At 60.1% G+C, this 25,682-nt stretch overlaps 1 protein-coding gene across 1 annotated transcript; it reads left to right on the top strand.

The window, feature by feature from the left end:
- The first annotated feature begins 1,085 nt into the window (after positions 1-1,085).
- On the top strand, positions 1,086-25,603 carry CARMIL2 (capping protein regulator and myosin 1 linker 2). The gene is made up of 40 exons (XM_075510378.1): positions 1,086-1,125; positions 2,486-2,577; positions 2,701-2,751; positions 3,060-3,119; positions 4,421-4,542; positions 4,811-4,908; positions 5,516-5,586; positions 6,228-6,301; positions 7,105-7,180; positions 7,257-7,345; positions 7,681-7,775; positions 7,939-8,025; positions 8,263-8,372; positions 8,769-8,846; positions 9,210-9,286; positions 9,383-9,487; positions 9,741-9,810; positions 10,006-10,087; positions 11,665-11,761; positions 12,088-12,145; positions 12,698-12,870; positions 13,588-13,656; positions 14,318-14,411; positions 14,489-14,584; positions 15,042-15,170; positions 16,175-16,288; positions 16,431-16,606; positions 17,086-17,173; positions 17,612-17,728; positions 18,240-18,306; positions 19,427-19,698; positions 21,480-21,583; positions 22,048-22,453; positions 22,725-22,844; positions 23,191-23,227; positions 23,408-23,476; positions 23,832-24,146; positions 24,328-24,435; positions 24,724-24,834; positions 24,935-25,603. Exons 1-40 carry the CDS (start codon positions 1,086-1,088, stop codon positions 25,108-25,110), a joined length of 4,473 nt encoding a protein of 1,490 aa, XP_075366493.1. The 3' UTR covers positions 25,111-25,603.
- Positions 25,604-25,682: the final 79 nt, after the last annotated feature.

Genomic DNA, 25,682 nt, shown 5'->3' on the forward strand with positions numbered 1-25,682 from the left:
GTTATTCCACCTCTAGAAAAACTCTTCTGGGAGCCCTGTTGGCAGATTGCAGCTCAGGCAGCCTGGAGCTTGGTGATTTGTCAAAAAGGGCAATTTAGGGGACAAGGCAGCCGGCACCCTCCATCCCAGCTGACACTGGTCATGGGGACCCAGGCTGCTGGCTGAGAGCAGCTCTGCTGGCTCCCTCAGCACCTTCTCCTGAGTGTCTGGTAGGGCCAGCTGAGCCAACACTGAGAAATGTTGGGTCCAGCGAAATCCTGCAGCACTGCACAGGGCACAGCTTTCCACTCTGTCCTGAAGCGCATCTGGCTTTTTGCCTGGTCCCAGAGCCTTCCCTGGGGAGCAGAGTGGTTCATGTGCTCACTCCTGTTGCTCCAAGGAGGCCACCTAGCCTCTGCCTCTCGTCCTTGCTTTGATGCAGCGGTTTTGTCATTTTGACATGACACCTGGGTCATTTCTGTTCTGGAGAAGCCCTGCCTGCAGCACCCTGCGGTGGGCACCAGCACCCATCCTCTGGAGAAGCACCCTGCAGTGGGCACTGGCACACATCCCCATTAACTCCCCTTGCAGATGCCTGGTGCAAGGTGATGGGGCTGGGCTGACCTCCCTATGCCAGGAAGGGTGGAGCTGCTCTTTTCATGCTCACTGGCCGTCTTCAGGCACAAATATGTCCCCATGAACCACCCTGGGGGGCTGCAGGGTAGGAAGAAGTCATGGACCCTCAGCCCTTGAAGGCTGGAGCCATGGGGAGATGCTGCTGCTGCTGGCTGGGAGGCACCAGTGGGGTGTCCTGCTCACCCAGGTGAAGCCACACAGGAGGAGAAGGGCTGGGCAGGGATGCCCTCTCCTCCCGGCAGGCCCCGGGCGCCATCGCTTTCGTTTCGCTTCTCTTGCTCAGGCGGTAAATCTTGCCTGACGGGGCAGGAAGAGGCACCGAGCACTGGGAGGGGGAGGAGGCACCGAGGCGGCGGCGCTGCCGGTTGGTAACCTCAGCGCTTCCTCCCAGCAGGGTGCCTTTCCCGTGGCACCCAAGGATGCTGCCCTGACACCCACATCCCCAAGCAGGTGACCCCGTGGTCCTAACCATGGCTGTGTCCCCTGAAGGGATCTCTGCTGAGCTACAAGGTAAGCATCGCCTGCTGCCAGGGCATTGATGCCACATGGAAAGTGCCGGTACGGGGTCTGCTCGGCCCCAGTTTGCTGTGCCGGGGTTGGCAGAGCCGCTTTTGGCTTCCTCATTGGCAGCAGCTGCTGTTCAGGGGGGTCCAAGCAGCGTCTGGGGTGTGAGGGCTGCTCTTGCCCCCAAAGCTCGCATGCTTGAGGATGCTGCTCAGGCCAAAAGCATCCCGAGAGAACAGGCTGGATGCTCAAGGATGTGGTTCTCCATGGCTCCTGCTGCCGGGTTTGTGGGTGCAGCCTGGTGCTGCTCACTCCCATGGGCTTGGGGTCCCCCAACCAGCTGGGGGTCCCTGGCAGCTCCCTGGGGAGGCACGGCCCACAACCCTGCCCTGGCTCCCCAGCAGCACGGGGGATGCATGAAGTACCAGTGTTCCTAGCGTTCCCCCATTTGATTGAAAAAGTGAAAGGCCATGGAGGTCTTGGGGTCCTGCAGCCTCTCCAGCCCCACCAAGGTTTGCAGAGGGGTGGGAAGGAGATGTGTTTCTGCAGCTCCAGGTCCTGGCTCTACTAGGATGGGTCCCTGGGAACATGAGGCTCAAGGTACTGGACGCGTGGGGCTCCCGGCAGCCTGGGCAAGGCCCTGAGTGAGCGGTGTTGTTACAAAAGCCTGGTTTGCTTTGCATGGCGATGGGCACTTGTGATTCTGGTTCTGGTCCTGCTCCTCTGAGTGAGGTGTGAATCAGGAGAGATGGGGAGGCGGCGCAGGGAGGCGATGCTCAAGGCAGGAGGCAGCAAGCAGGAGCGATGCTTGCGCTGGTCTGCAGCGACTGTGGGAGTGACTGGTTTGCAAACGTGGGGAGGTTGGCATGCACGACCACCCATGCACATCACGGCTGGGAGAGTTGCTGAAAAAATGCAAAAGCAGAATATATCCCTGGCTGCACTGTGGGGAGGCAGGACTTGGGTGCCGAGTTGCTCCCCAGTGGTAAATTTGGGAAGGAAGGAAGAGAAACCAGGACCCTCCTGTTGCTCAGCACCAGCTCCCAGTGAGCAAGGCAGCGTGTGAAGCATAAACTAGCGACCCCAAAGCCCTGTGCTTGGTTGAGGCTGCAACCTGGGCTGCAGAAGCTGAGGAGGAGGCAGATTTATCACCCAAGCAGCAAACAAGACCTAAAGCTGGTGAACAACTGTGTGGCTTAGCTGAGAGAGCAACCAGGGTCTGACCATAGGGTGTGGATGGAGAGGAGTTGATTCAGGCAGGGATGTGGGGGACAGTGTCCCCCAGGGCAGTAGGGCAGTAGGGCATGTGAGAAAGGACCGGGGTGGCTTCAGCCACCTCACTTCATGGGGACATTGGTCTTTTCAGAGGGCATCATTGCCTTCCTGGGAACAAAGAAGGTCCTCCTGGTGATGAGCATCCAGCTGCAGGTGAAATCGAAGTACGACGACTATATCTTGGTACGTGCAGAGTCCGGCCTGGTTCTTGCTTTCCCCAGGCAGCCGTTTCGTGGCCACAGCAGGGGACAGGGGTGGCTCATGTGTCACCCCAGTCCCCTGTCACACCAGTGTCCACCTGCCTAGGTGCTGACGCCCTGGCGAGCCTATGTGCTGCCGGTGATGCTGCCAGTGAGGGTAAGTGCCGGGGACCCGGCGCCATGGTAGAGCCTGTGGCTCCTGGGAGGGCATCGCTCAGCTGCTTGGGGAACTGGGGTGCGTGCCCCGTAGGTCATCTGGGCCACCAGGTCTGGGGAGTCCCCAGGAGCAGAATGAGGAGGAGGATGGGGTGAAGGGGAGAGGGGTTGGGGTCAGGGGGCTGGTGAAGGCTAGGGGGGCATGGCTGGGCACTACTCAGGGCATGGGGAAGGGTGGGAGCAGGGGGGCACCCTTGGGTCCCTCTTCTCCATCAGCGCCAGGGCTGATCCTCCTCCTCTCACACTCAGGTACACAGCAGCTTCAGCTTCCTGGAGGTGAGGGAGATGACGGTGCGAGAGCCCAGCTTGGTGAGTGGCACCAACACCCACGGCAAACCCAGCCCGGGCAGCTACCCCACCTTGTGCCCACCTCCCCCCATGGCAAACCCTGGCCTGGAGCCCACCACAGGGTCTGAGGGAGTTCTGGCCTCCTGTTGAGGGTCACCAATGATGATCCGTGAGAGCTCCGCAGGGTATTTATCCCTTCACCACCTCTAAAGAAATCCTCCTATGGCCTTGCCCAGGGTATCTCCCTTAGGGATGGAGGTGCAAGGAGGCACCCACGGGTACTGGGGATGAGCGTGGGTGCCTGCGCCTCTTCCCCTCCAGCAGCTGTAGACAGCACCTGGCCATGGCAGCTCCCACTCAGCAGGGACAAGGTGACAAAAGGCTGCTGGCTTACTGAGGCAAAGCCAAATTTAGCAGGAGGGTGTTTTAAACCCCATTAATCCTCTTAGAGAGAGGCGTGCGCATGGGGCAGATGCGGCGGGTGGGAACCATGGAGGAGAGGAACGGGATGCCCTGGCTTGCATGTGTTGGACAAAACAGGGTTGCAGTCCTTATTAATCTCTTGTCTGTCTTTTGCTCATTAAAGCATCATCAGCAAAGACAGCCCCAGCCTCTAAACAGGGTTTCTGCTACCTGGCAGGCTGTGTGGCTGAGCTCCGGGAGAGGAAATAAAGAGGAGTTGGGCAGAGAGTGAGGGGTGCTGGGGATTGAAACCCCAGGGTGGAGAGGGGTGAGATATCTGACTGGGATATGGAAAGCCCAGGGGTTATTACTCTGCGGGCAGACTGCAGGCAGGGCCGGGCTCTGCTGCCTCCCGTGGCCCCAGGCACTGGCGGAAGCACTGTCCTTGCGTGATGCCAGCAGATAATTGTCATCTCGCTCCCACGCCTCAATCAGCGTGTAATTAAATCAGGGAGCGTGTTGCTATGGGATTTTTTTCTGGTAGGAACCAAAAGCTAAAAAAGCCTCAAAACCTGATTAGATAAATTCAGGGAGGAAACCTCCGTCCTCCAGCTGCAGCTGCTGCAGGCAGAGTCAAGGCTACTCTCACCCCCGCTGCTTTGGGCTGCTTTCGCATTAGCTTAGCTTGAATTTTGGGGAGGTTTATGCCTTCTTCTGGCATATTATGATCTCTTTAATGTATTTTATCCTGAATTCCTGGTGCTCACACCCCTGTGCTCATAGTGCTCTGGCTGGGTTTATAAGCAGCGGCTGGGTGTTTGCAGCGAGGAGCTGGTGGCTGTCACCGTTGTGTCTGGGGGCTTGGGAACACTGTGTGCTGCCAGCTCCCTCAGGCATCTCCCATCCTTTGGACCTCACAGGTTGTCATAGAAACGGATGCAGTATCTTACGCTTTCCGGTTCATGTCCTTTGATGATTTGGAGCAAGTTGTCATCCATGTCACCATGTCACTTAAGAAGGTCTTTCCAGACTCATCCCCTGGGTAAGGGTCTTCTGCTCCTCAGGGGTAGTTGTGTTGGTACCAGAGCAAACTCTTTGCTCAGAAAAGCCCCAAATATGGGATGGGTTCACAATTAGCGCCTTTTAACAGGAGAAAACTACACTGATGGAGGCCAGACCCTACTCCCCAATCACATTGGGAAGAATATTTCTGACCACCCCTCACACACAGGGACTGTAGCTAAGCATAAAGTGGTGGGGATGCTCTTCTCTCAGCCCACTGCCACACCACCCCTCTGGTCCTTCTCCAGGACACTGCTCAAGAACTCCCCCCCCAACCTGTATGAGAGGATCCGGCAGATCACAGACTCACTGGAGGAAATGCTGCAGAGCAGCCCCGGGCCCTGCGGTAAGCCCTTTTTCCCCCCACATATCTCCCCCAGGATGGGCCAGGAGGGTTGGAGCACCCTGGGAACCATCACAGCCCAGTGTCCATCAACACTAGCTCTGCTGGCAGCCCCCACCTCTGCTGGCAGGGCACCCATGGTGGCTTACAAAAGGAGCCCTGCTAGTGGGGTCTGCTCTCCACCAGCCCACAGGGTAGGAGCAGGTTTGAGGGGACGTAGCTCCCCAGAAAGGAGTAGGACAGCTGTGGGGCAAGGATGCTCAGTGTCCACCTGTGAGGACGTGCAGCCATGGATGCTTCCACCTGCCTCATACGGCATCGCTGCAGAGCCAGGGGCTTTTCCTGTAGCCTGGTTTGGACTAGGATATCTCCATTATCATCATAGCAAGGCACCTTGCCTGGTATCTACATGGATCAAGCAAAGCCAGCTGCAGCCCCTGGAGTTGTGTGATCACTTTTGGGCTGGCAGTAGACCACACAGGACACTCTGGCCCCTTTGAGGAGGGAAGGGAGAGCCTCCACCATCCTTCTGCTGCTTTTTGCCCTCCCCAAAGGTCTTCTCCGTGTTCCTGTGGGAAGGTCTGCCACCAAGACTGCCTTCTCTTTGCAGGGGGGTTTTCGGAGACCTATGCTGCTTTATGTGATTACAACGGCTTTGCCTTCCGTGAGGAGATCCAGTGGGTAAGCTGGTCTGTTTTATGGAGAAGAGACAATGACAGCGTACCACTTGGCAGGCAGGGAAGCAGGATGTTCACAGGGCTGCTGGGGCTGGGAGCATCCCAGGGACCAGGGGCATCCCAGAGCTGGGAACTGCAGTTTTGCCTGGCTTGAGTGCCCCCTGCTCCTTGGTGGGGTAGAATCAAAAAGTGCAGGCAGGGATGAGGTGCCTTGGACCAGGTTGTTTCCCAAACTGTCACGTAAGGAGAGCCCCTGGAAATCTGGGACCTTGCTGGGTGTCCCTAGTAAAGGAGAACCCCGCTGGGACCCAGCCACAACAGGACCAGCTGTCCCCCTCTTCCTCTGGGACACTGACTCCAGCCCACCTCTCCCCACACCTTTGTTCCCACCAGCCTGGGGGTGCGTTGCCTTCTTCTGGCCAGTCCCTGCAGAAGGGGTCCAAGACCCACCAAGCTGTCCCACCAATTTGGGACACATACCCTGCCAGCCACAGCACCAGGGGAGGTTTTAGGCTTGGCATTTAAGCAAGGAGCTCCCCAGGGGAGAGTCCCCAAGGGCTCAGCTCCCTCCAGCAGTGCTGGGAACCCAAGCCCTCCCCAGGACCAGGTCCTGAGCCTGACCTGTGTGTCCGTCCATCTGGACAGGACGTGGACAACATCTACCACAGCCAGGACTGCCGGGAGTTCAACCTGCTGGACTTCAGCCACCTGGAGAGCCGGTGAGTCCCCTGGCCATGCTGCATGCGGTGCCCCGTGCCACACCAGCACTTGTCCTCATCCTCCCCATCCACGGCAGGGGTGTCCCAACACACTCCTCTTCTCGTGTTAGAAGCTTTTATCACTTTACACGCTCCAAGGACGCTGCATCTGCAGGCTGACATTCCCCTGTACCAAATACAGTGAGACCCATCCCATGGGGCAACAGCCCCAAGAGGCTGGGCAGCCTCCCCTGTTCGTTTTTAACACTTAAATAAGCCTGCGAACTGCTTACAAAGGTGAAAATTGAACGTCACAAGCAGCTCCTGGCAGCTCATGGCTGTCAGGTGTTTCCCTATGCAAAGCAGCTGGCGCTGCTGCCCCTTGCATATACAAATACATATAACAAATAGCTGTTACGGGGTTATAAACTCATAGCGGGAACATGAGCTCTGGCTGTGCCCAGAGTCATCCCCACAGGGCTCAGCCATGTCTCCATCCTGAGAAAGATGGAGTGAGGGTTCAGCTGAAACTTGTTGCCAGTTGAGCAAAACCCATGTTTTTCTTTATATGAGAGTTCAGAATTTAAAAAACCAGAGTTTTTGACAGAAGCATGCAAATATTTTGATTAATTTTATTTTCCCTGAGGAAATAACCTGGGGAAGCTGAGCTGTGTTTGTGGGTTGCTTTAAATTCATGGACTCTAGTCCTGCTCCATTGAATGGTGTGTTGGGGCACCCCCGGGGTTGGGTGTCTTGGGGCACCCATTTGGGACCAGGCTTGGGTCAGCCTGGCCCCTGACTCCCTCATCCTTGTCACCCTGCAGAGACGTGGCACTGAGCGTCGCCGCCTTGTCCTTCAACCTGTGGTTCACCAAGCTCTCCTGCAAGGACTTCAGGCTGGTGAGTGCCGGCACTGCAGCACTGGGTGTGCTGGAGGTGGCCGGGTTTCCAGAAAAGCTTTCTTCTCCCCTGTCAGAACCAGGAGATTTCGGAGCAGCTGCTCTACATGCTCAGCAAATCAGTGATGCTGGAGGAGCTGGTGCTGGAAAACAGCGGGTTGAAAGCGTAAGCAAGGGCATTGCAGGGTCCTGGCGTGGTGATGAGCAGGGTCTCGGCAGCCTGGCGGTGCTCCCTTCATGTGCATGGAGCAGGGGGGTCCATGGACCCATGTGCCAGGGGGGTGTTGGTGCCCCATCCCCTCCACAGCATAAAGCTCACTGTTAGTAGCCTGGAGGTCAGCGGGCATCACCCACCCTTGCAGAGGCTCTGCTTTCGGATGGAGCTGGCTCTGCCATGTGGGTAGGTGCTGGTGGCACATCCCTATAAGGCTACAGGCTTGGCAGCAGTGTCTCCTGGAGGTGGCAGTAGCTTGCTCAGATGGGTGGCCCTTCTCCCCGCAGTGACTTTGCGCAGAGGATGGCCCAGGCACTTAGCAACCATCCCGACTCTGTCCTGCACAGCATCAACCTTGCTGGTAACCAGCTGGAAGACAGAGGTACCTGACTTCTGGGCCGGGATGAGTTTCCACCCATGAAAACTGATGTTCAACTCCAGATCCCACTGGCAGCTGCCCCCCACCCCGGGGGCTGTTGCTCAGGGCGGGACGGACACCCGCCTGCGCTGGCACAGCCGCTCAGGGCTCTCTGCTCTTTCATCAGGGATCATTGCCTTTAGCCAGCATGTGGAGAAGAGTCCCAAGGGTCTGCAGAGCCTCAGCTTGGCCAGGACAATGCTCACTGCCAAAGGTACAGCCTGACATCCTGCTCCCTGCCTGGGTGCCATTGGGAGGCTGGGCACAGCGGTGCTTGGGGACAAGCTGGCACCAAAGGGGTGGCTGGAGGGGCTTTTCCAGGGACACCCTGGAAAGGGCATTTTCAAGGATGCAATGTTCTGCTGCCCCAGCTGTAGAAAAGTGCTTCCTCTGCTCCATGGCTCTCCCTGGTGCAGACGACCCACAGACCTCTCTCCCTCTCCTCGAGCAGGTATGAGCACGTTATGCAAGGCCCTTGCAGATAACAAAGCCATCAGATCCTCCCTCCGGCACTTGGACCTCTCCGGAAACCCTGGCACCCTGGCTGGGGACGACATCAGTGTGAGTGCCCAAGCTGCGATGGGGTGACACCACCTGGGCTCTGTGCCCAGCGTGGTTTGGATGGATTCGGTCTCCTGGGGTCCATGCCTTGCCTTGCAGCACCCCAGGGATGGGGAAGTCATGGCTGCGACACCTCCCTACCTACCCAGGGGCAGCTGGGGGATGCACTGGGGACATCCCCATGCATCTCCTTGTGGGAGGGTAGGAGATGCCACCTGAAGCAAGGAGGCATCCCAGGAGCAAGCAGCATGGGGCTGGGTCCCGCTGTGCAGGATTCATCCCTGTGCTCAGCAGGAGGGAGGAGGCAGGCTGGAGCCGGGATTTCTGAGCTGCAGGGTGCTGAGTGGGGTGGGGTCAGGGTCCTGGGCAAAGCTGCTGAGCCCTCTCTGCCCACAGAACCTGCAGAGCCTCCTCCACCAGTGCCACTCGCTCTCCCACCTCAGCCTGGCCGGCACAGACTGTCCTTTGGATGCTGTGAGTACCCATGGCAGGGGGTCTCAGCAGCGAGCCCTGCCCTCAGCCCACCTCCTGAAACCGTGCTGTGCTGCTGGGGGGTGCTGCCACCCCACCCCAGCTGGCACGGGGCTGCGGAGACAGGGCATGCATGGGGCAGCAGGCAGTCAGCCCAGCAATGCCCCACTCTGTGCCCGCTGCCACGGGCAGGCAGGGGGACTTGGGGTTCAGCAGGAGGAAGGAGGGAGCCCCAGCACGGGGTAGACCCCCTTAGCACCTCCCACAGCTCATCCCATACCGTCACCCATCCATCCATCGGCTGTGCGAGGGGCTGCAGCACCAGCTGGGTCCTCCTTGACACGGCTTGCATCCCCACCCTGGCAGCTCTTTGGAGCCCTGGTCCACGGATGCCACACCAGCCTCGTCCATCTGGATCTCTCCAAAAACGTGTACTCCCACAAGTAAGTCCCCAGGACAGTGGGGAGGGGAGCACGGTACCCAGGCGGGTGGCCGGTGCTGGGTGGCAGATGATGCCATGTTGTGCCCAACCTTTTCAGGAGGGTGAAAACCATCTCCCCTGACATCAAGGAGTTTTTCAGCCAGGCCTGTGCCCTCAGGCATGTCTCCCTGGCGGGTACTAAGCTGCCAGCAGACGCTGTAAGGTGAGGTGGGGCTGTGAGTCCACCAAGAGGAATGGATTTGGGGTGAGCATGGTCTGGGGGGGACCTTGCTCAGGGCTTTGCATGTTGAGAGGGCTGGTAGGGAGGCTGGATGGGGCTGTGAGAGGAAGAGCTCTTGGAAGGATGTCTTCTCCACCACCCCACTCCCACTGCCTGGACCACTGGTGAGTGCCCCATGGAGGGTGCTAGTGCCCCCATTGCTCGCACAGATGGGTGGCTTTGGTCACTTTTCCAGGGCATTGCTGCAAGGGCTGGCAGACAACAGTCACATCAGTGACCTGCGCCTGGATCTTAGCAACTGCGAGGTGAGCGGCCAGCACCCATAGATGCCATCAGTCCAGCCAGGGGGTCCCATTGTGGCAGTTGAGGGGACTTGCTCCCTGTGCGGGAAAGTCCGTGCCCTGTCCACCGTGGGGCTGGGGTGACCTTCCCGATGGCAGGATCTCATTTTCAGGGCTCGGCATCTCCCCTTGTACTGATGTCTTGCTGTTTCTTCCAAGCTGAGATCAGCGGGGGCACAAGTCATCCAGGATCTCATCCCTGACACCAGCTCCATCAGCAGCCTGGACTTGTCTGACAACGGTATGTTGCTTTTTCCCCACCTGGGAGAAGATCTCCTCTATCTGCAGGTCCAGACACCATGGGCTGTTTGGCAGAGGCCAGCTAAGCTCACGGCCAGCCAGCACCTTGTGAGCTTGTAGGAGTCCCCAGGGAGACACATAGGGTCTGCTGTGCTTGCCTGCCTCTTGACCGTGCTGGCTAATGCAACATTAAACTGCACTTGTCACCTGTAAAAGTCCTTCAGCAGCAGAAGCTGCAGCACTACAGTCTGTGTCTCATGGGGATGAAGACACCCAATGGCCAGCAGTGGATTCCTGCCTTAGAAATTACCACCTCATCGGGCTTTTATGGCTTTTTACCCAAAAAACCAACCACCCCTCCACCTTCCCCAAGGCAGGCAGTCCTCACATGTGCTCTTCTCCCTCTGCTAATGTCCTTCCCAGCATGCCAGGCCTCTTCCATCACCTTCCAGCGTTGCATCCCATGGTAGGCAGTGGTGGTGGCCCTTGCCTCTCCCCTCATTCAGCAAGAGCACGTCCAGCACAGGGCGTGAGGGTGACTTCTTCATCCCCTCCTGCCTCAGAACTTGCCAAAAATTCTTGTTTCACATCTTTCTTGGCACAAGCCTCTTCAGCTCACTGAATCTGAGGTGATCTCGCGTTGCTAGCTCAGGGTTTGAGGCATTGAAAAGGTCCCCTGGGCTGAAACTCTTCTCTGCAGGAGTTTGCAGCCTCTGCTGCTAACCTTGTCCTGCCGTGGCCTCTGAATCCATGGGCAAGCAATCCTAATTATCACAAACATCACCTCTGCCAGCTCTTAATTTCACCTAAAAGGCCCCAAACCTTAAAGCAACCTTGCTAAGATCTCACAGCAGATCATGCAGCTCCTCAACAGCCAGATGGCTCTGGGAAAGCTGATGTGGTTTGAAGTCCTTCAAAAACCTGTTAAGGCCACCAATGCTCCAAAAGCTAGCTCTCTTACCCCAAATCTCTGGCCAACCTTTGCCAAAATATGCTTCTACTTTTGGCTTTCCCAGTAGAGCAGCTCTGTGCAGGGATGGACAGTCCCATAGGTGGGACTTGGTGCCTCTTGCCCTTGGCTGGCAGAGCAGCTGGGTGAGCAGATCCCTGCCTGCATCCCTGCCCTGTGGGAAGGACGTCACCTTTGCTTGCCGAATTTCCCTGGGGATTCTGCAGCCATAAGGATGGGAGTGCAGGCAGCTGCCTGCAAGCTGTGAGAACTCCTCCCATGTTGTCCAGGGTGGTGGGTGGGTGATGGAGGGCACATCCCTATGGGATGACAGAAAACAAGCGCCATCTCTAGCTCCGTAAGCACTCCCTGTGGCTCAGCACAGCCTTGGCACCCCAGGTGCTCCTTCCCTGGGGTCACTCCTCAGGGACCTCAGCTCTGCACAGGTCTTCAGTCTCCTTTGGGGAGCCATGAAGAGGAGGAAGATGCTCAGGAGTTGCCCTGGGCATCTCTCCACCATCCCACAGTGGCAGCTTGGTGGCTCTGCAGGTCTCCTGTGAGACACCAACTTGGTGCCACCTCTGTGGACTGCTTGGAGAATCCTGGTGGGTGTCTCCCATCTCTCACAGGCTTCGACCCCGACATGGTGACGCTGGTGCTCTCCATCGGCAGAAGCAAGTCTATTAGGCATGTCTCTCTGGGGAAAAACTTCAACATCAAATCCAAGTAAGTGCAAAGCTGCAGCACCCAGGCCAGGAACCATCCTGGCACCATGCACCCACCTTGACTCTCTCTCCCCATCCAAAGCCCACGGGCTGGTTGGGAATGCCAGGAACTGCCTGTCCTGCCTGCTCCAAACCAACGGGGAGCCTGGGGCCATGGGGGGACCATCACCTGCTCCTGGTGCAGTCCCTATGGGACCGCAGGCACTGCAGGGACAGGTCACAGCTTCAGGCAAGAGCAGGAGGGAGGATGGAGCTCTGCCAGCTGCCCCTGTGGCCCTGGGGGATGCATGGGGGATGCACGTGTAACCCCCCCCGCCTCTCCCGCAGGGAGGGCCTGTTGGACGTCCTGCACCGCATCGTCCAGCTCACCCAGGAGGATGACTGCGTAAGTCTGGCTTGCCTTCAACCGCCCCAACCGTCCCACCTGTGCTCTCAGTCACCCTCCGCCACCACCATGCAGCCTCTGTGCCGGGGTGCCGTCCAGATCCTTCCCAGCACAGGCTGGGATCAAACCTCCCTCCCTCCCACTGCCATTCAAATCCTTCTGCTCTTATTTTCCTCCGTCTGAAGCAGATGCTCAGACAGAGAAGCAAGAGCTGTTCCCGTTCATCTGTGAAAGCAGGAGCCTGTGTCTGGTTAAAGGCATGGAAGAGATGCTTGGTGTAACCTGGCTGCAGCCCAGCTTTACAAAAAAAAACCTCTTTCCTCCTTGCTGCCTGCCAGGCATCTGAGCTAAATCCAGGGTGTTGCCTAAGCACCCATTGCTCTCCTGTTTCTTGGGGTTCAGCATGATTTGGGATCTCCAAAACCAGCACCAGGTGCCTGCAGCAACTGCCAGCCCAGTGGCTGCTGGACAGGGATGGAGGCTGTGTCTGCAAGGGTGACATACATCCTGGCATGTCCTGGCCACCTCACCCTCTCCTTGTCCCCTTTCCAGCCTCTCCAGTCCCTGTCTGTGGCTGAATCACGCCTCAAGCTGGGAACCAACGTCCTGCTGAGTGCCCTGGGCAGTAACACCAGCCTCATCGCTCTGGACATCAGCGGCAATGCCATGGGTGACACGGGGGCCAAGATGCTAGCCAAGGCCCTGCAGATCAACACGAAGCTCAGGTAGCAGTAGGTCCACATCGCCCTGTGGGTGTCCTTCCCACCTTGTGCTGGGTGGACCTGATACAGTGGTCCTGGTTGTGATGCTGAAGCCATCAGAGGAAGCTTATCATGGCTCCTGGTGACCATGGATGTGGCCCTGGACCATTCCTGGCACATGGTCAGTTGCTGTGACTCTGTCTTGCTCTCATGGTAGTCATCTGGCAGTGCTGGCAGGGGACATGTAAAGGGCAAGAGAGAAGCTCAATCCCTGCCCTGGCACTTGCCCGCTTTTTGCCAGGCTCCTGCACAGGCTGGGATGCTGCAGCTGGACCCTTGCAGTCACTGCCCTCACCCCACACTCTGGCATCAGTTCCCAAAACACCATTTTTTGACCACATTGTGCCTGCAAAGGCAACGCAGGGGTGTCTGCAGGGGATGGGGAAAGGTCTCCCAGCCAGGGCTGTTCCTCTGCAGGACGTCTGCCCCTGCCAGCAGGATGGCGCCTGACCGTGTCCTCCCTGCCCTTCACTCCCTCCAGGCACCCATGTACTTTACAGCTCCTTGCAAAGTTGAAGTTTAGGTTTTGAATATTGAGATTCGGACTTTTAACCCCATTTCTGGGCTTTCTGGTGCCTGGGGTCAGCCTTGGGCTCACTCTTCCTGGCACCCAGTGGGTGGACACCCACCTCGGGGCTGCGTGGGTGCAGGCAGGGATCACTTGTGTCCTTCTCTTTGCAGGACCGTGGTTTGGGACAAGAACAACACAACCGCCCACGGGCTCCTGGAGGTGGCTCAGGCTTTGGAGAGGTAAGGAAGGAGCCGCTTGGTCCTTCTGGTTTGCTGCTGCCATGCAAAAGAGCCTCTGGCACCAGGATGTCACCATCCCCAGGGCCTCTTGTTCCCTTGAAACAGCAAGTGCATCACACAGTTGCATACAGGTCCCAAGGGAGTTGGTCCACAGCTCGGGCCTTGCAGCCAGCAAAGCAACCTGCCACCCATTCTGGTGATGGCACCTTTGTTACTGACCTCAAGGTCTCCCCTGGGCTCTGCATCCCAACCCAGCACAGCCCCGTGTCACCCAAGGCAGCCCCCAGCGAGCACAGGGGGATCTGCTGTTGGTGGAGATGTGATGCTCCTCTCCTCCCTGCCCATGAAAGATGGGTAGAAGTTGTCCACCTGCTGAGCACACCAACAGGTCTGGTGTTTGGCTGTGCAGGTTCTCTGGAGGTCTGAGGAGGGGTGGATAGAGACCCTGGGCAGGTGGTCACTGCTGCCCCATGGGGGTTTGCTGATGGCCAGAGTTTGGCTGTCCCCATCTCCAGGGCTGGACCTTGGGGCAATGTCCGGGCTGCCATCAGGTGGGCTCTGGACTGATGTTATGTCTGTGGGGAAATGTATGGCGGGGATGAGCACCGCGAGGCTGACGAGGGGTCCAGCAGCACCCGCTTAACCCCACACTGCCTCGCAGGAATTACACCCTCAAGTCGATGCCCTTGCCAATGAGTGATGTGGCGCAGGCGTACCGCAGCAACCCCGAGAAAACAGAGGAGGCAGTGCACAAGGTGGGGGGATGCGGGCTGGGGGGCGCGGGGCCGGGTGCCACCGACACTGTTTGCTCATGGCCTCTTGCCTGCTGCAGCTCCAGTCCTGCCTGACAAGGAACCAGCTGCGGCGCACGCTGCCCACACAGACCTTCCGGCTGCAGCAGGGCATCCTCACCACCTCTTCTGAACAGGTTTGCCAGCCAAATTGATGGATGGGGCTGCCCCAAACAACCCTGGCTAGCTCGTGTGAGCTCTTGCAAGCAGCACAAACCCCTTTTCACTTTTCCTGAGTGGAGGGCAGAGCAATCTGGAGGGATGAGAGTGGGGCTAGGCAGAAAGGATCTCTCCAAGGAGCCCTCCTGGTTGCATCCATGCATTCCATGCATATGCGACACTGGGATATCTCGCTGCTCTGCTACCCCATGCAGCGTGTTCTTGGCTCCCTGTGCATGCTTGCAAGCACATCCCCACGATGTGGCATCCCCAGTTATTAAGGCAGGGATGCTCTGGGGGCTGTAAACTGCCTGTGCCCTGGCTTGCCCCATCAGGCAGCGCCAGTACATCCTTCTCTGGGAAAGTCATGGCAAGGAGGGGAACTGGCAGCGCTGCTCCGGCATCAGTGCATGATGCAGCCTCTCCATGCTCCAGATGGTGAATGAGATCTGCCTGAGCGTGCAGAAGCATGTTGACATCCTCAGCACCTGCCCGGGCAGGGAGGCAGAGGCGGACATCCTCTGCGCAGAGGAGGCCATCAGGAACGCCAACCTCTCTGTCAGCGTGAGTCTGCCGCACGGGGAAACCCCTCAGTTCTCCCAGCTTCAATTCAGGATCGAAGCGGGTTATTGATTAGTTAATGACATAATTAACCACAGTCAGGGAACACCAGAATCATCAAGACAACAGGTGCACATCACCGAGCTCTTGCAAAATGTTAAAGAACAGCTGTGAATTTCTGAAGCCCCTTCTAGAACAAGTCCCAAAACATTCTTAATCCCCCCCTACACACGCACACAGGTGTGTGCACACCCTCCAGGAACTGGGGGTTACAAACGCACCCCGTCTTCAGCAAGGGCATCCCCTGCTTGTGCACCCCTCCTTGGGCGAGGTGGGTGCTCCAGTTTTGGGCACACCCTGCAATCCACAGATGCCCACGCTGGTGAGAAACACTCCCTGCATCCCTGGGGTGTCCCTCCTTGGGGGACCCTCATCCCACCCCGGCTGGACACAGCCCAGTGATGAGGATGCTCCATCAGCCCATGACAAAGGCCACCACGTTCACTGGGCAGCTCCTGGCCCTGTCAGCCCTGGTTTGATCCTCCTGGTCCCGCTTCTCTCTCTTTATTGCGCCTTTTCCTCCTCCTCCTCTGCTTCTCTTCAAACCACCTCCTTTTCCTTTTTCCCAGCTCTCTTGGCACCCCCCTGGGTACTTAATCCATCAGAGATGGGACTTAAGAGGACAGTGCTGATGGTGGAAAGGTGGTGAAAGGGATGGGAAAGGATCTCCCCTGATGTGGGCAGCAGCGTGGCTGGGTACAGGGGAGGAAGGAGGGTCAGTGGGTGGTGGGGAGCAGTTGAAGGTCTGGCTGGGGGGGCACAGGGACCATGAGGGGCCAGGATGCCCAACCCTGGCCCAGCAAAGCCAGAAGGTCGCTAGGTCTCCCCAGCTGATGCAGGCAACGCTCTTCCACGGGACAGCCATGGATGCAGGCTGCTCATGGAAGGATGGAAAGCAAGGATGAGGTGCCACACGATGATCCATGCTATCTCTCTACCTATGGTAGATCCTGCCCCTCTTGTATGAAGCGGGAAACACCCCATACCAGAATGGGAAGCTGCAGCACAAGCTGGAGTGTCTCACGGAGGAAGCGTCGCAGACCTGCAGCTGGGAGATCCAGGTGGGCACCCACGGGGAGCTGCTGGCAACACAGGATGCTCATCAGCCTCGGCCCAAGGATGAGGGACATGGTGTCTCCTGGAAACCATGTGAATCCTGATAGAAAAGACACTGAAAACTCCCCTTTCTTCCCCAAACTTCAGGCGATCATGCAAGCGGCGCTGGATATGGCACACAGCCTCTGCCCGGCTGTGGTGCAGAAGAGTGGGGTCAGGGACCAGCTAGTCAACGCCATGTCGGAGCGGATCTACCTCCAGGACCACCTCAACCTCAGTGCCGTCCTGGACCAGATGATCACCGATGTCTTCAGCAAGCTGAAGTGGGTGATGTGCTGTTCTTCCTTCTCGCTTGGCAGCTAGCTCTCACCCATGGGACCAGATGGGGATTTTGGGTGCTCCCTACCAACTGCTCGCCTCCCCACATGGTAGTGGTGTGCTGGGTCCTGCTGCTGCGTTTTCCCAGCTGTGGCTTTGCTTCCTGCTCAGATCCAGTTTGCGGAGCTGGGAAGTCCTAGGGGGAGATGTTCCTGCAGGCACATCCCTGTGACTGGCAGAGGGGAGCCCCGAGCATCGATGCAGGGGATGCACTCTGCATCCTCCATCCCAGCCAGCGCCTGCTCCCGTTCCTGCTCTAGCAGCACACACCCAGAGAGCTGGAGCCCAGGGCATGTCCTGGGTGCCCCTCTGTGTGCCACAGCCGAGCATCCATCTCCCCAGCAAGGGTCTCCCTGGGGGGCCTGGCCCCATAGCTTGCAGGGGCTGTGGGTGCTGGCCCTGACACCCCTCTCTCCGCTCCCAGCGAAATCAAGCTGTCCGTCACAGCTGCTGTGGCCGACTGCATCGTGGATGCTGTGCTGGGAGACCTGACCGTCGCCCAGTGCAAGCTGGTGAGTGCCAGGGAATGCCAGCCCCAGTGGAATGGGGATGCGGGGCTGGGATGCGGGATGGGGGTCTGGCTACCCTGGCATTGCCCAGGCACCAGACAACACTATGACCACAGATTTGCTGTCTGGGAAGCAGGACAATTCCCACCCAGACTGGTTTTCCTCCCAGGTAATCCTCTCCCAGTGCGGTCACAGCAGCTTTAGCATCCTGAGCGAATTCCGAGAGCTGTTGCATGGTGGGGAGTGCTGGGGTGAAGCAGGGCACCGGCCGCTTGTGCACCAGGGCAGGCACAGGGCAGCTGCACCGGGGCCAGCAGCCAGCTAATCAGGCCTAAATCCGCTCACAAATCCCGGGTAGGGAACGGAGCAGCACGGAGCACGCAGGGCGGCCGGGCGCGCTTCAGCCCCCGGACTACTTTAAGCGCTTCCTAATGGTTTTAGGCAGAGAGCCTCCCCAAGCAGGGGCTCGACCTCCCGGCACTGCTGCCGGAGCCAGCTGAGGGTGATGCCACTGCACCGGCGAGGGGCAGGAATCCTCCGGACCTCGCTGCAGAGGAGGTAGGGTCTGACCCCACTGCTGCTGTGTGATGCCCGTGCTATAACCACCTTTTATCCGCCTTACCGGATCATGCCAGGCTTAACGCTGCAGCCTCTCCAGGCGCACGCACCCCCTGGCACCCCCCCATGTCAGCACTAAGGCAATTAGTGCTGGGAAATGGGACCGTTAGCCTTGTCCAGCCATGCTGCCTGCCCTGCCGGCACCAGGAGCATGTCCTTGCAGTGGCCCAGGCTGGTCCTGGCCACACACAGCCCCTCCAGCTGGCCATTGCTTCGGGACCTGGGGTCCAGCGCAGCATGGGGTCCCAGCCGGGAAAGCAACTGATCCAGCATTGTGGGTGGTTTCGGTGCTGGACCAAGATGAGGCGGTGCAGCCCTGGCGGTCTGGGGGTGATGGAGGGATTGCACCCATCACCAGGCAAAGCCTGGCTGACTCCGGCTGCCGCGGGATGCCACTCACCACAGCCAGCTTGTCAAGCCCGAAGTCACCACTGTCCCTCTCTCCCTGCAGTACAAGATGGCCCTGCGGAGGAAAAACAAGCATTTCAGGAGCATTCGGCCCACACCAACTGTGAGAAGTAAGGCCACCGCGTGGCTTTCCCTTTGCGACAGCTTGGTGTGTGCTGTGCAGCCTTCTCCAGAGCATGGCAGGGGTGGGGGGCTTGCGGCAGCGATCTGGGGGGCAGAGCCATCCACGATGATGGCATGGGCTGCGGGCAGAGGCTGGCAGGGGTCCAGCCCCCCCGCTGCCATGGCATGGGTCTGCAGGCAAAGCTCACCTTGAGCTTGCTCTTTTTGGGGGGCTGGCTGGCTCAGCCCCCATGGATGGCTAGCAGGCTAAATGCCCCAAGCTCCCTCCCCATGTAGCCAGGCAGGGGTGGGAGGTTTGTCCATGACTCTGGGTGCCGTGGCATCTCCCCCCACTATCCCAGGGACCACCCCAGGCATGGGTGTCACCAACCCACCCCGTATACCGGGACTTGGTGCAGGGGAGGAGACATTGTCCACAGGTTCTCCTGCTGCTGGTGCTGAGCTTCCCCAGGATTCTCCACCACTGGTGTTGCCCCACGGAGCCCTGTGTGCCTGCGGCGGGCCGGGGCCAATGATCAGCTGATGGGCAACTTCCGCTTTTCGGGGCTTTGGCTGTGATGCATATTTGGCTTTGGCTGAAGCAGAGCTTGCGCCGGACCCCAGCACCTGGCGCCCAGGTGGCCCCAGGGGACCCCTGATGTCCCCAAGCCCAGCAGCATCCTGACACCTGATGTCCCTGAGCCTAGCAGCATCCTGACCCCCATCCAGAGGGTAACGAGGGGGGCTGAGGAGCTGCCTGCAGAGCAAAACAGGGTGCGTTTGTGGGTGCCGCTCGCTAGGCCAGTGCTGGCAGAGCTTGTGCCGTACAGCCGCTGCTGGCTGTGGGGGTTGGCTCAGTCCTTGCCGGAGCATCCCCCCTGCACCCCCCCCATGCACGCAAACCGCTGGGGACCGTGGCAGGCTCCAGCTACATCGCCAAGCCGCTGCCCCAGGGCCACCATGCAAGCTCTCGGTGGGCACGGCTGTGCTCTCCTCCCCATGGCCGTGGCACGGCACAGCACAGCCAGCGCTCCACCAACCCTCTGCGTGTGGGCGAAGGTGACGGCAGCGATGATGGGGAGGCCTGGCAAGGGCGGGTGCCAACCGGGGCCCTCTCGCCCCTCGTAGGTGTCTCAGAGCTGGAGCCGGCGGCGGGTAGGGACGCCAGCGGGCTCCGAGCTCACCGGGTGCCGCCGTCACTCAGCCCCGCCGCGCTGCCGGCACGCCCTGCCTCCACAAAGGATGCTGAGCCTGCGAGAGGCTCGCTCCCTTCCACGCAGCCTGCCACCACCGCCGGATCCCTTATGGACCTGCCGACCGCCGGTGAGAAGCTGGAGCATTGCACCAAAGCCAGGCCCCGGCCCAACCGCCGGCACAAGCAACCGCCCAGCAAACCGAATGTAAGGGGGGGGGGGATGGTTGGCAAGGGAGGCGGGTGGATTTGGGGGTTTTTTCCTTTTTTTTTTCTCAGTTGGGTGAATTATTGCAGTCGGTATTTGTTGCAAGGCAGGAAATGAGATGCGCAGAGCCACGGCTGGTTTGTTATCCCACATTTCAGCTGCTGCCGGAGCCCCCTCGGAGGAGGGGGGCAGCCCGAAAGGATGGGCAGGGGGCTGGGGGGAGGCAGGGAAATCGTCCATCCCTTTTCCTGCTGCCCGCTGGGAGCTGCCAAGCGGTGGGAGCCGGCAGAGAGGCAGGGGGGAAATGAAAAAACCTGCAGAGTTTGGGCGCAGAGGACCGGCGCGTTTGGCAATGGCTCCTGCTGCCTCTCTCCTCCTGCGCTCGGTTTGCTCCCCCCCATCCAAAACCCACTGGTGGCTGCCACAGCTCCTGGTGATGCTGGTGGGTCTCTGCCGGCAGAGGCAGGGTGGGTTTTGCCTTCCCCCCCCACTGACAGGGAAGCACCTGGGGATCCTGCCTTCACAGCCCCCTTCCCAAAGGCAAAGTAACTTTTGGGTGCAGTCGGCGGAAAGTCTGGCTCCATTGCTGTCCCCAGGGCCAGATCCTGCCAGCGTCACCTCATCACTGTCACTGCTGCCGTGATGCAGCTGGATCTTTCCACCTGCTGGAAAGCCCCAGCTTGCACAGCCGTGGTGATGCTTGCCCTTGGACTGTGGTGGGACCAGCGCTGCCATGGGGCCAGAGGAGAGGCAGGAGCTGTTTCCCACAGGCAGGGCGGATGCTGGAGGCTGGCAGGGGCCAGGCAGGGTCTGGGGGCCATCCCTGGCACCTTGGCACATCTCTCCACAGTGGGATGGGCACGCTCGGCACCCAGGGTTGGCCAAGCCTTGAGTGAGAATGGGCTTTGATGGATGCGATGTGACAGGGAGAGCAGATCTCAGATGGCTGGAATGGCTCCTGAGCAGCATCAATCCAGCTGTAATGAAAAGTCATTATGGATTGAAATGCCACCGATGGGGAAGCGCCTCCCTCTTGTCGATAGGAAGCCACCGATGCGGTGCCACATGCTGGGGCAAGGAAGGTGCCGTGGAGGAAGGCTTGGCCATGGCGTGGGCCATTTTGCCATGAGGATGGAGTGGGTGGCCTTCATCCAGGCTGTGGTGGCACTCCAAGGTTGGACTTGAGGATAAGCACTAGCTTGAAGGAGGCAGATGTGGGTCCATGCAGGTCACCTGCTCCATCACCCATGAGCAGCACGGGTGTCCCTTCCTTGGAGCTCAAATGGAGGAAGCATCCCTGCCAAGGGCTTTTCCCATGGGACAGAGGCATTGGAGACCTGGCCCAGCTCTAGGAGGGCTTTAGCAGGATTTGTCATCATGTGTCACCAAGGAGGGTCAGAGGCACCTTACCTGTGTGTAATGCACAGGTACCTGAGTGTGTACGGATGCCATACCCCAGCCACCGTGCAGATGTGGCACCCAGCGGGGTGCCAGGGGGCTGGCAGCTGAGCTGCCCTGCCTGCACAGGCAGGGCGAGGAGCTGGCAGGAGCCCAGGGCGGGCTGGAGCTCCTGATGCCCCAGGGATGCAGCAGGATCAGAGCTGGGATACGGCTGATAACACCATGGTCTGGCTTTTGTGCTGGATGCACAGCGAGACAGTGGGTGCCAGTACCCATCCCACACTTGCACCCACTTGGAGGTGCAGAAGCACAGGTGGCACATGTTTGTGCGTGGGGGTATCTTTGCCCTGCGCCAGGCTGATGGCCATGCTTGCTCACAGGTGCAGCCTGTGGCCTGCGAGAACAGTGAGGACAGGAGCATCACCCGCGTGGACGAGGGGCTGGAGGACTTCTTTGCCAAGAGGCTCATCCCAGAGGAGCTGCCGTAAGCCCAGGGGGGTGCTCAGGGTCCCCCGCACCCACCCAGCATACACCCAGCCCCAGGATTTCACCTATCCTGCAAACACTGCTGGTCCCAGTGCCAGAGGGATGCTGGGGAAAACATCCCTTCTTAGGGCAGGCACCCAGCTTGTGCATCTCCCAGGGGTATCACCAAGGGCAAGGCTGGTGGGAGAGGTCTGGGATGTGGCTATAGGGTGCAGGATATGGCCAGCACCCCGCTGGGGAGCCTGGGGAGGGGCTGTGGGGCCTGTTCCATAGTGGGGAGGCAATGAGGCAGCACCCATAGGGTCCCACACTGGGAACAGTTGCCCTTGCCGGGACAGCATCATCTCATGGGGTGTCTGGGGTCTGGATCCATCCCTTTAGGGTGAACAGGGTGGAAAAAAATGATCCTTAGCCCCTTGGCAGCCCAAGGCTCACCTTTCCTAATGCTTCGTCTCTCCCCAGCCCCATGGCTCTGGACACCTGCCTGGGATCAGCCCCTCTGGCACCCTCTGGCTCCCGCACCCTCAAGAAGAAAATTGGGAATTTTTTTGCCTTCAAGAAACCCAAATCCAGCCGGGGCTCGAGGTGTGAGAAGGAGCCCGAGGGTGGCCCCGCCGCCCACAGGAGCCGGCGCTCAATGCTCGGTGACATTTTACGGGCCCCCAGCAAGGCGGGCGAGGCGGGCAAGCCACTGAGTAAATCAGAGGAGGGGGGGCTCGCTGCTGAGCCCCAGGCAGAGCCCAAGCACTGCCAGACCCCCGACTCTGCCCGCAGAATACGGCCCAAGTACTCACGGGAGGGCAAATCCCAGTCACTCATATTGCTGTCCGGGGAGGACGAAGATGCGCTGGGGGTCAGGCATGACAAGGTAAGCACTGTCACCGAGCCACCACCGCTGACCCTGCTGTTCAGCTTCCTGGTGGGTGCTGCCTCCCCACCAAGGGTGGTGGGGTCAGCCGGGCACCACAGGGGGACGTGGGGACATCAGAGCGATGGCTGGGGACATCCCTGCTGGGTTGTGGCCATGCCTCCATCTCCCGGGGTCACAGCTGGGGTTGGGGAACTGGGTACCCTGCAGGCAGGCAGGTGGGTGCTGCGCTGGGTGCCATGTCCCTGGCAGGGCTGTGTCTGTCCTGCAGAAGAGGCACCTGGAGAAGAGCGAGGGGGAGCTGCCTGGCTCCTTCGAGCAGCGCGTGCAGGTCATGCTCCACCGCATCGGTGTCACCAAGGGCCCGGCCACTGAGGGCAAGAAGCAACAGGTGAGGAGCTGCTCCACTTTCGGGATGGATCCTGCACCCAAAGGGCAGGTGGAGGTGGTGGTCCATGGGAGGGGGGGTCCCCTGGCTGGGAGCAGCAGCACCCAGCTCTGTGCCGCCACTGCCCGTGGCCTCTGTCCTGTCACCTAACCCTCTGCAAGGGGACCGATATGTGGGCTCCTATGTGCTGCATGGAGTCTGTCTATTCCTCCTTCCCTGGCATGCACCGATCCCCTGCACCCACCCCAGAGCCCAGCAGCACCCTGCCCTCTGCCACCCATCATCCCCGAAGGCGCTGCCACCCTGACACCTCCCCCCCCGCCCTTACCAGGTTTCTTTCCCCTTGCAGAGCAAAGACAGTGAGATCAAGAAAGCTGGCTCAGACGGTGAGAGTCTGCATCCTCCCCACCCTGATCCCCACTCAGCTTGGGCACCCACGGGCTGGGCACGGACAGGCCCCCTCGGGCTCCCAGCTCTGGGTCCCACCACGTCTCCCCCTCACTGGGTGCTGGTGGCACGGCGCAGACCAGAGCTCACTGATGCTGGCCGGTGGCTTGTGCTTGCAGGGGACATCATGGACAGCTCTGCGGATTCCCCCCCCTCCTTGAAGGCCCGCACGCACTCCATGTCCACAGGTGGGTCACCATTGGTGCCAGGGAGGTCACGCTGACCCTGAGGGCAGAAAGCTCTGTCCCTTCTGCTAGCACCAAGCAGCGCTGCATGGGGACTGGAGCCAACAGGGACTGGTGGACATGGGCACCCGGGCAGGGTCTCATCCTCGGGAGGGTGCCCTGCACCCATGGGTGCCCAACCCTGGCAATGGCGGATGGAAACCCAGCCCCTTGCCCAGTCCCTGGGGTGGCTGCAGGCTGCTTCCCAGCACCAAGAGCCATCCCTTGGGGCGGCTGCAGGCTGCTTCCCAGCACCAAGAGCCATCCCTTGGGGCTGTCACTACCAGGCACCCACAGCTCTGTTCTGCCTTCTCCACAGACGCACCCTTCCGCAGCCCAGCCATCACGGTGGAGCCCAGCACCGGCCCAGCCAAGCCCCAGCCAGCCTGGAAAGCCCTGGGGATACAGCTGCCAGCCGAGCTGCAGGGCACCAGCTCCGACCAGCCCCGGCGCTCCTATGTCCTGGCCGAGCCCAGCAGGCTGTCGGAGCCCGGGGGCCGGGAGGGCTGGAGCAGCAGCCTGCCGCGGCCAGGAAGGAGTGCCCCAGCAGCGCTGCCGCGGAGGGTCAGCCACGGCGGGGACGCGGGTGCCGGCAGCCCCCTGCCCACCCTGCCCGCACCACCTGACACCGAAGGTAGGGATGCACAAGCTGCCGACGGGGTCCCCCATCCCGCTGGTGGCGTGTTCCTGGAGCCCCTTGGGACTGGAGGGCAGCAGGGACCCAAGCACCCAGCGATGGGTGCTGACGGAGGGCTGCTGGGAGGTCGGCGTGCTGCGGGCACCCCCCTGACGGCAGCTCCCCGCTGCTTTTCCAGACAACCGGCTGACGCCGCAGCTGGCAGCGCCGCGGGGGACCAGCCGCCGAGCTGTGTCCGTCCACGAGGAGCAGCTCAGGGAGCCTGAGTGCCCAGCAGAGCTGGGAAGTAAGTGGCACCCCGAACCCCCTTGCACCCCATGTCAGCGGAGGCAGGCAGTGGCGCGGTGGCATCCCACGTGCCTGGCAGTGCTGCCTGTCTCAGCTGACGGGTGGCCGCCCGCGGTGCCGGAGTGATAGATGATGGCATCACCGCACTGGGAAGATCCCAGGGGGGGACTTGGCATTGGGATCAGCTCCGGCAGCAGCCAGGCTGCCCAGGCTCGCAGGCAGAAAAGGAACAGGAGCCAGGTGGCTGCACCCCACCGTAATGCGGGGCTGGGTTGTGTTTCCCCAGCGGGCACCATCCCCCTGCGCCTGCGGCGGTCGCCTGTGTTCAAACGGAGGACCAAGCACGACTCCCTCCCGGAGCCGGAGGGTGAGCCTGGACCATCCTCGGACGCTGCAGGTGAGATGCGATGCTCCCCTCCCTTGCACGCCTGCTAAAGCGGGTGTTGGGGTATGGACGGTTTCCCCCACACTCACGCCAGCACCCATGACCTCTCTAGGTGCCATGCCGCAGGACTGGCCCCATGCCAGGCTGGAGGAGTCACAGGCTGAAGCAGGCACCGAAGGCAAGCGGCCACAAGCCCTGGCACAAACTGTTGCGAATGCGCAAGACTCAGCAGCCGTAGACCAAAGACGCCTGGTGCCGGGCTGGGGGGAGCCAGCTCTGGGACAGTGAAGCCCCTGCATGCTGCTGCACTGTTCCCAATAAAGCCCTGCAAGCAAGTGCGCAGTGCCGGGGTGATTGGCAGCTGGGGTGCAGAGAGCAGAGATGGGGCACAGGTCTGCTCCATACCGGGCTGGTGTGGATGTGGCCACGGGGCTGGCGAACGACGGCATCACCCACCTTTCGCTGCGGGGACGACCGGGCCACCAGCATCACCTGGGAGGGCAGGGTATGCCCAGGGACCATGCCGGAGCCCTCAGGATGTGTCAAGCAGCATCGCCTTCCCCGGATGGCCTCTGCCACCGCAGGCTGCAGGGAGGGAGCTGGTGACTTTAGGCAGCAGCTGGGCAGGCAGAGGCAGGCAGCAGCGGTGCTGGCAGCCAGCCATTTTTAGCAAGTGTTACCAGGGCGCTTTCACCTCTCCAGCTCCTCACCCCATGGGGTACTGCTCTCTCCAGCCCCCCAAGACAGAGGTTTCCATCAGCAGGACCATGACCCATGGCATTTCAACACATAGCTCTGCAGCCAAGCTCCAGCCGCGCCTGCCTCGCCATCCCCACAGCTCTCCCGATGGCACCAGCGTT

Source organism: Mycteria americana, chromosome 8 (genome assembly GCF_035582795.1).
Source record: "Mycteria americana isolate JAX WOST 10 ecotype Jacksonville Zoo and Gardens chromosome 8, USCA_MyAme_1.0, whole genome shotgun sequence".
Classification (NCBI taxonomy): domain Eukaryota; kingdom Metazoa; phylum Chordata; class Aves; order Ciconiiformes; family Ciconiidae; genus Mycteria; species Mycteria americana.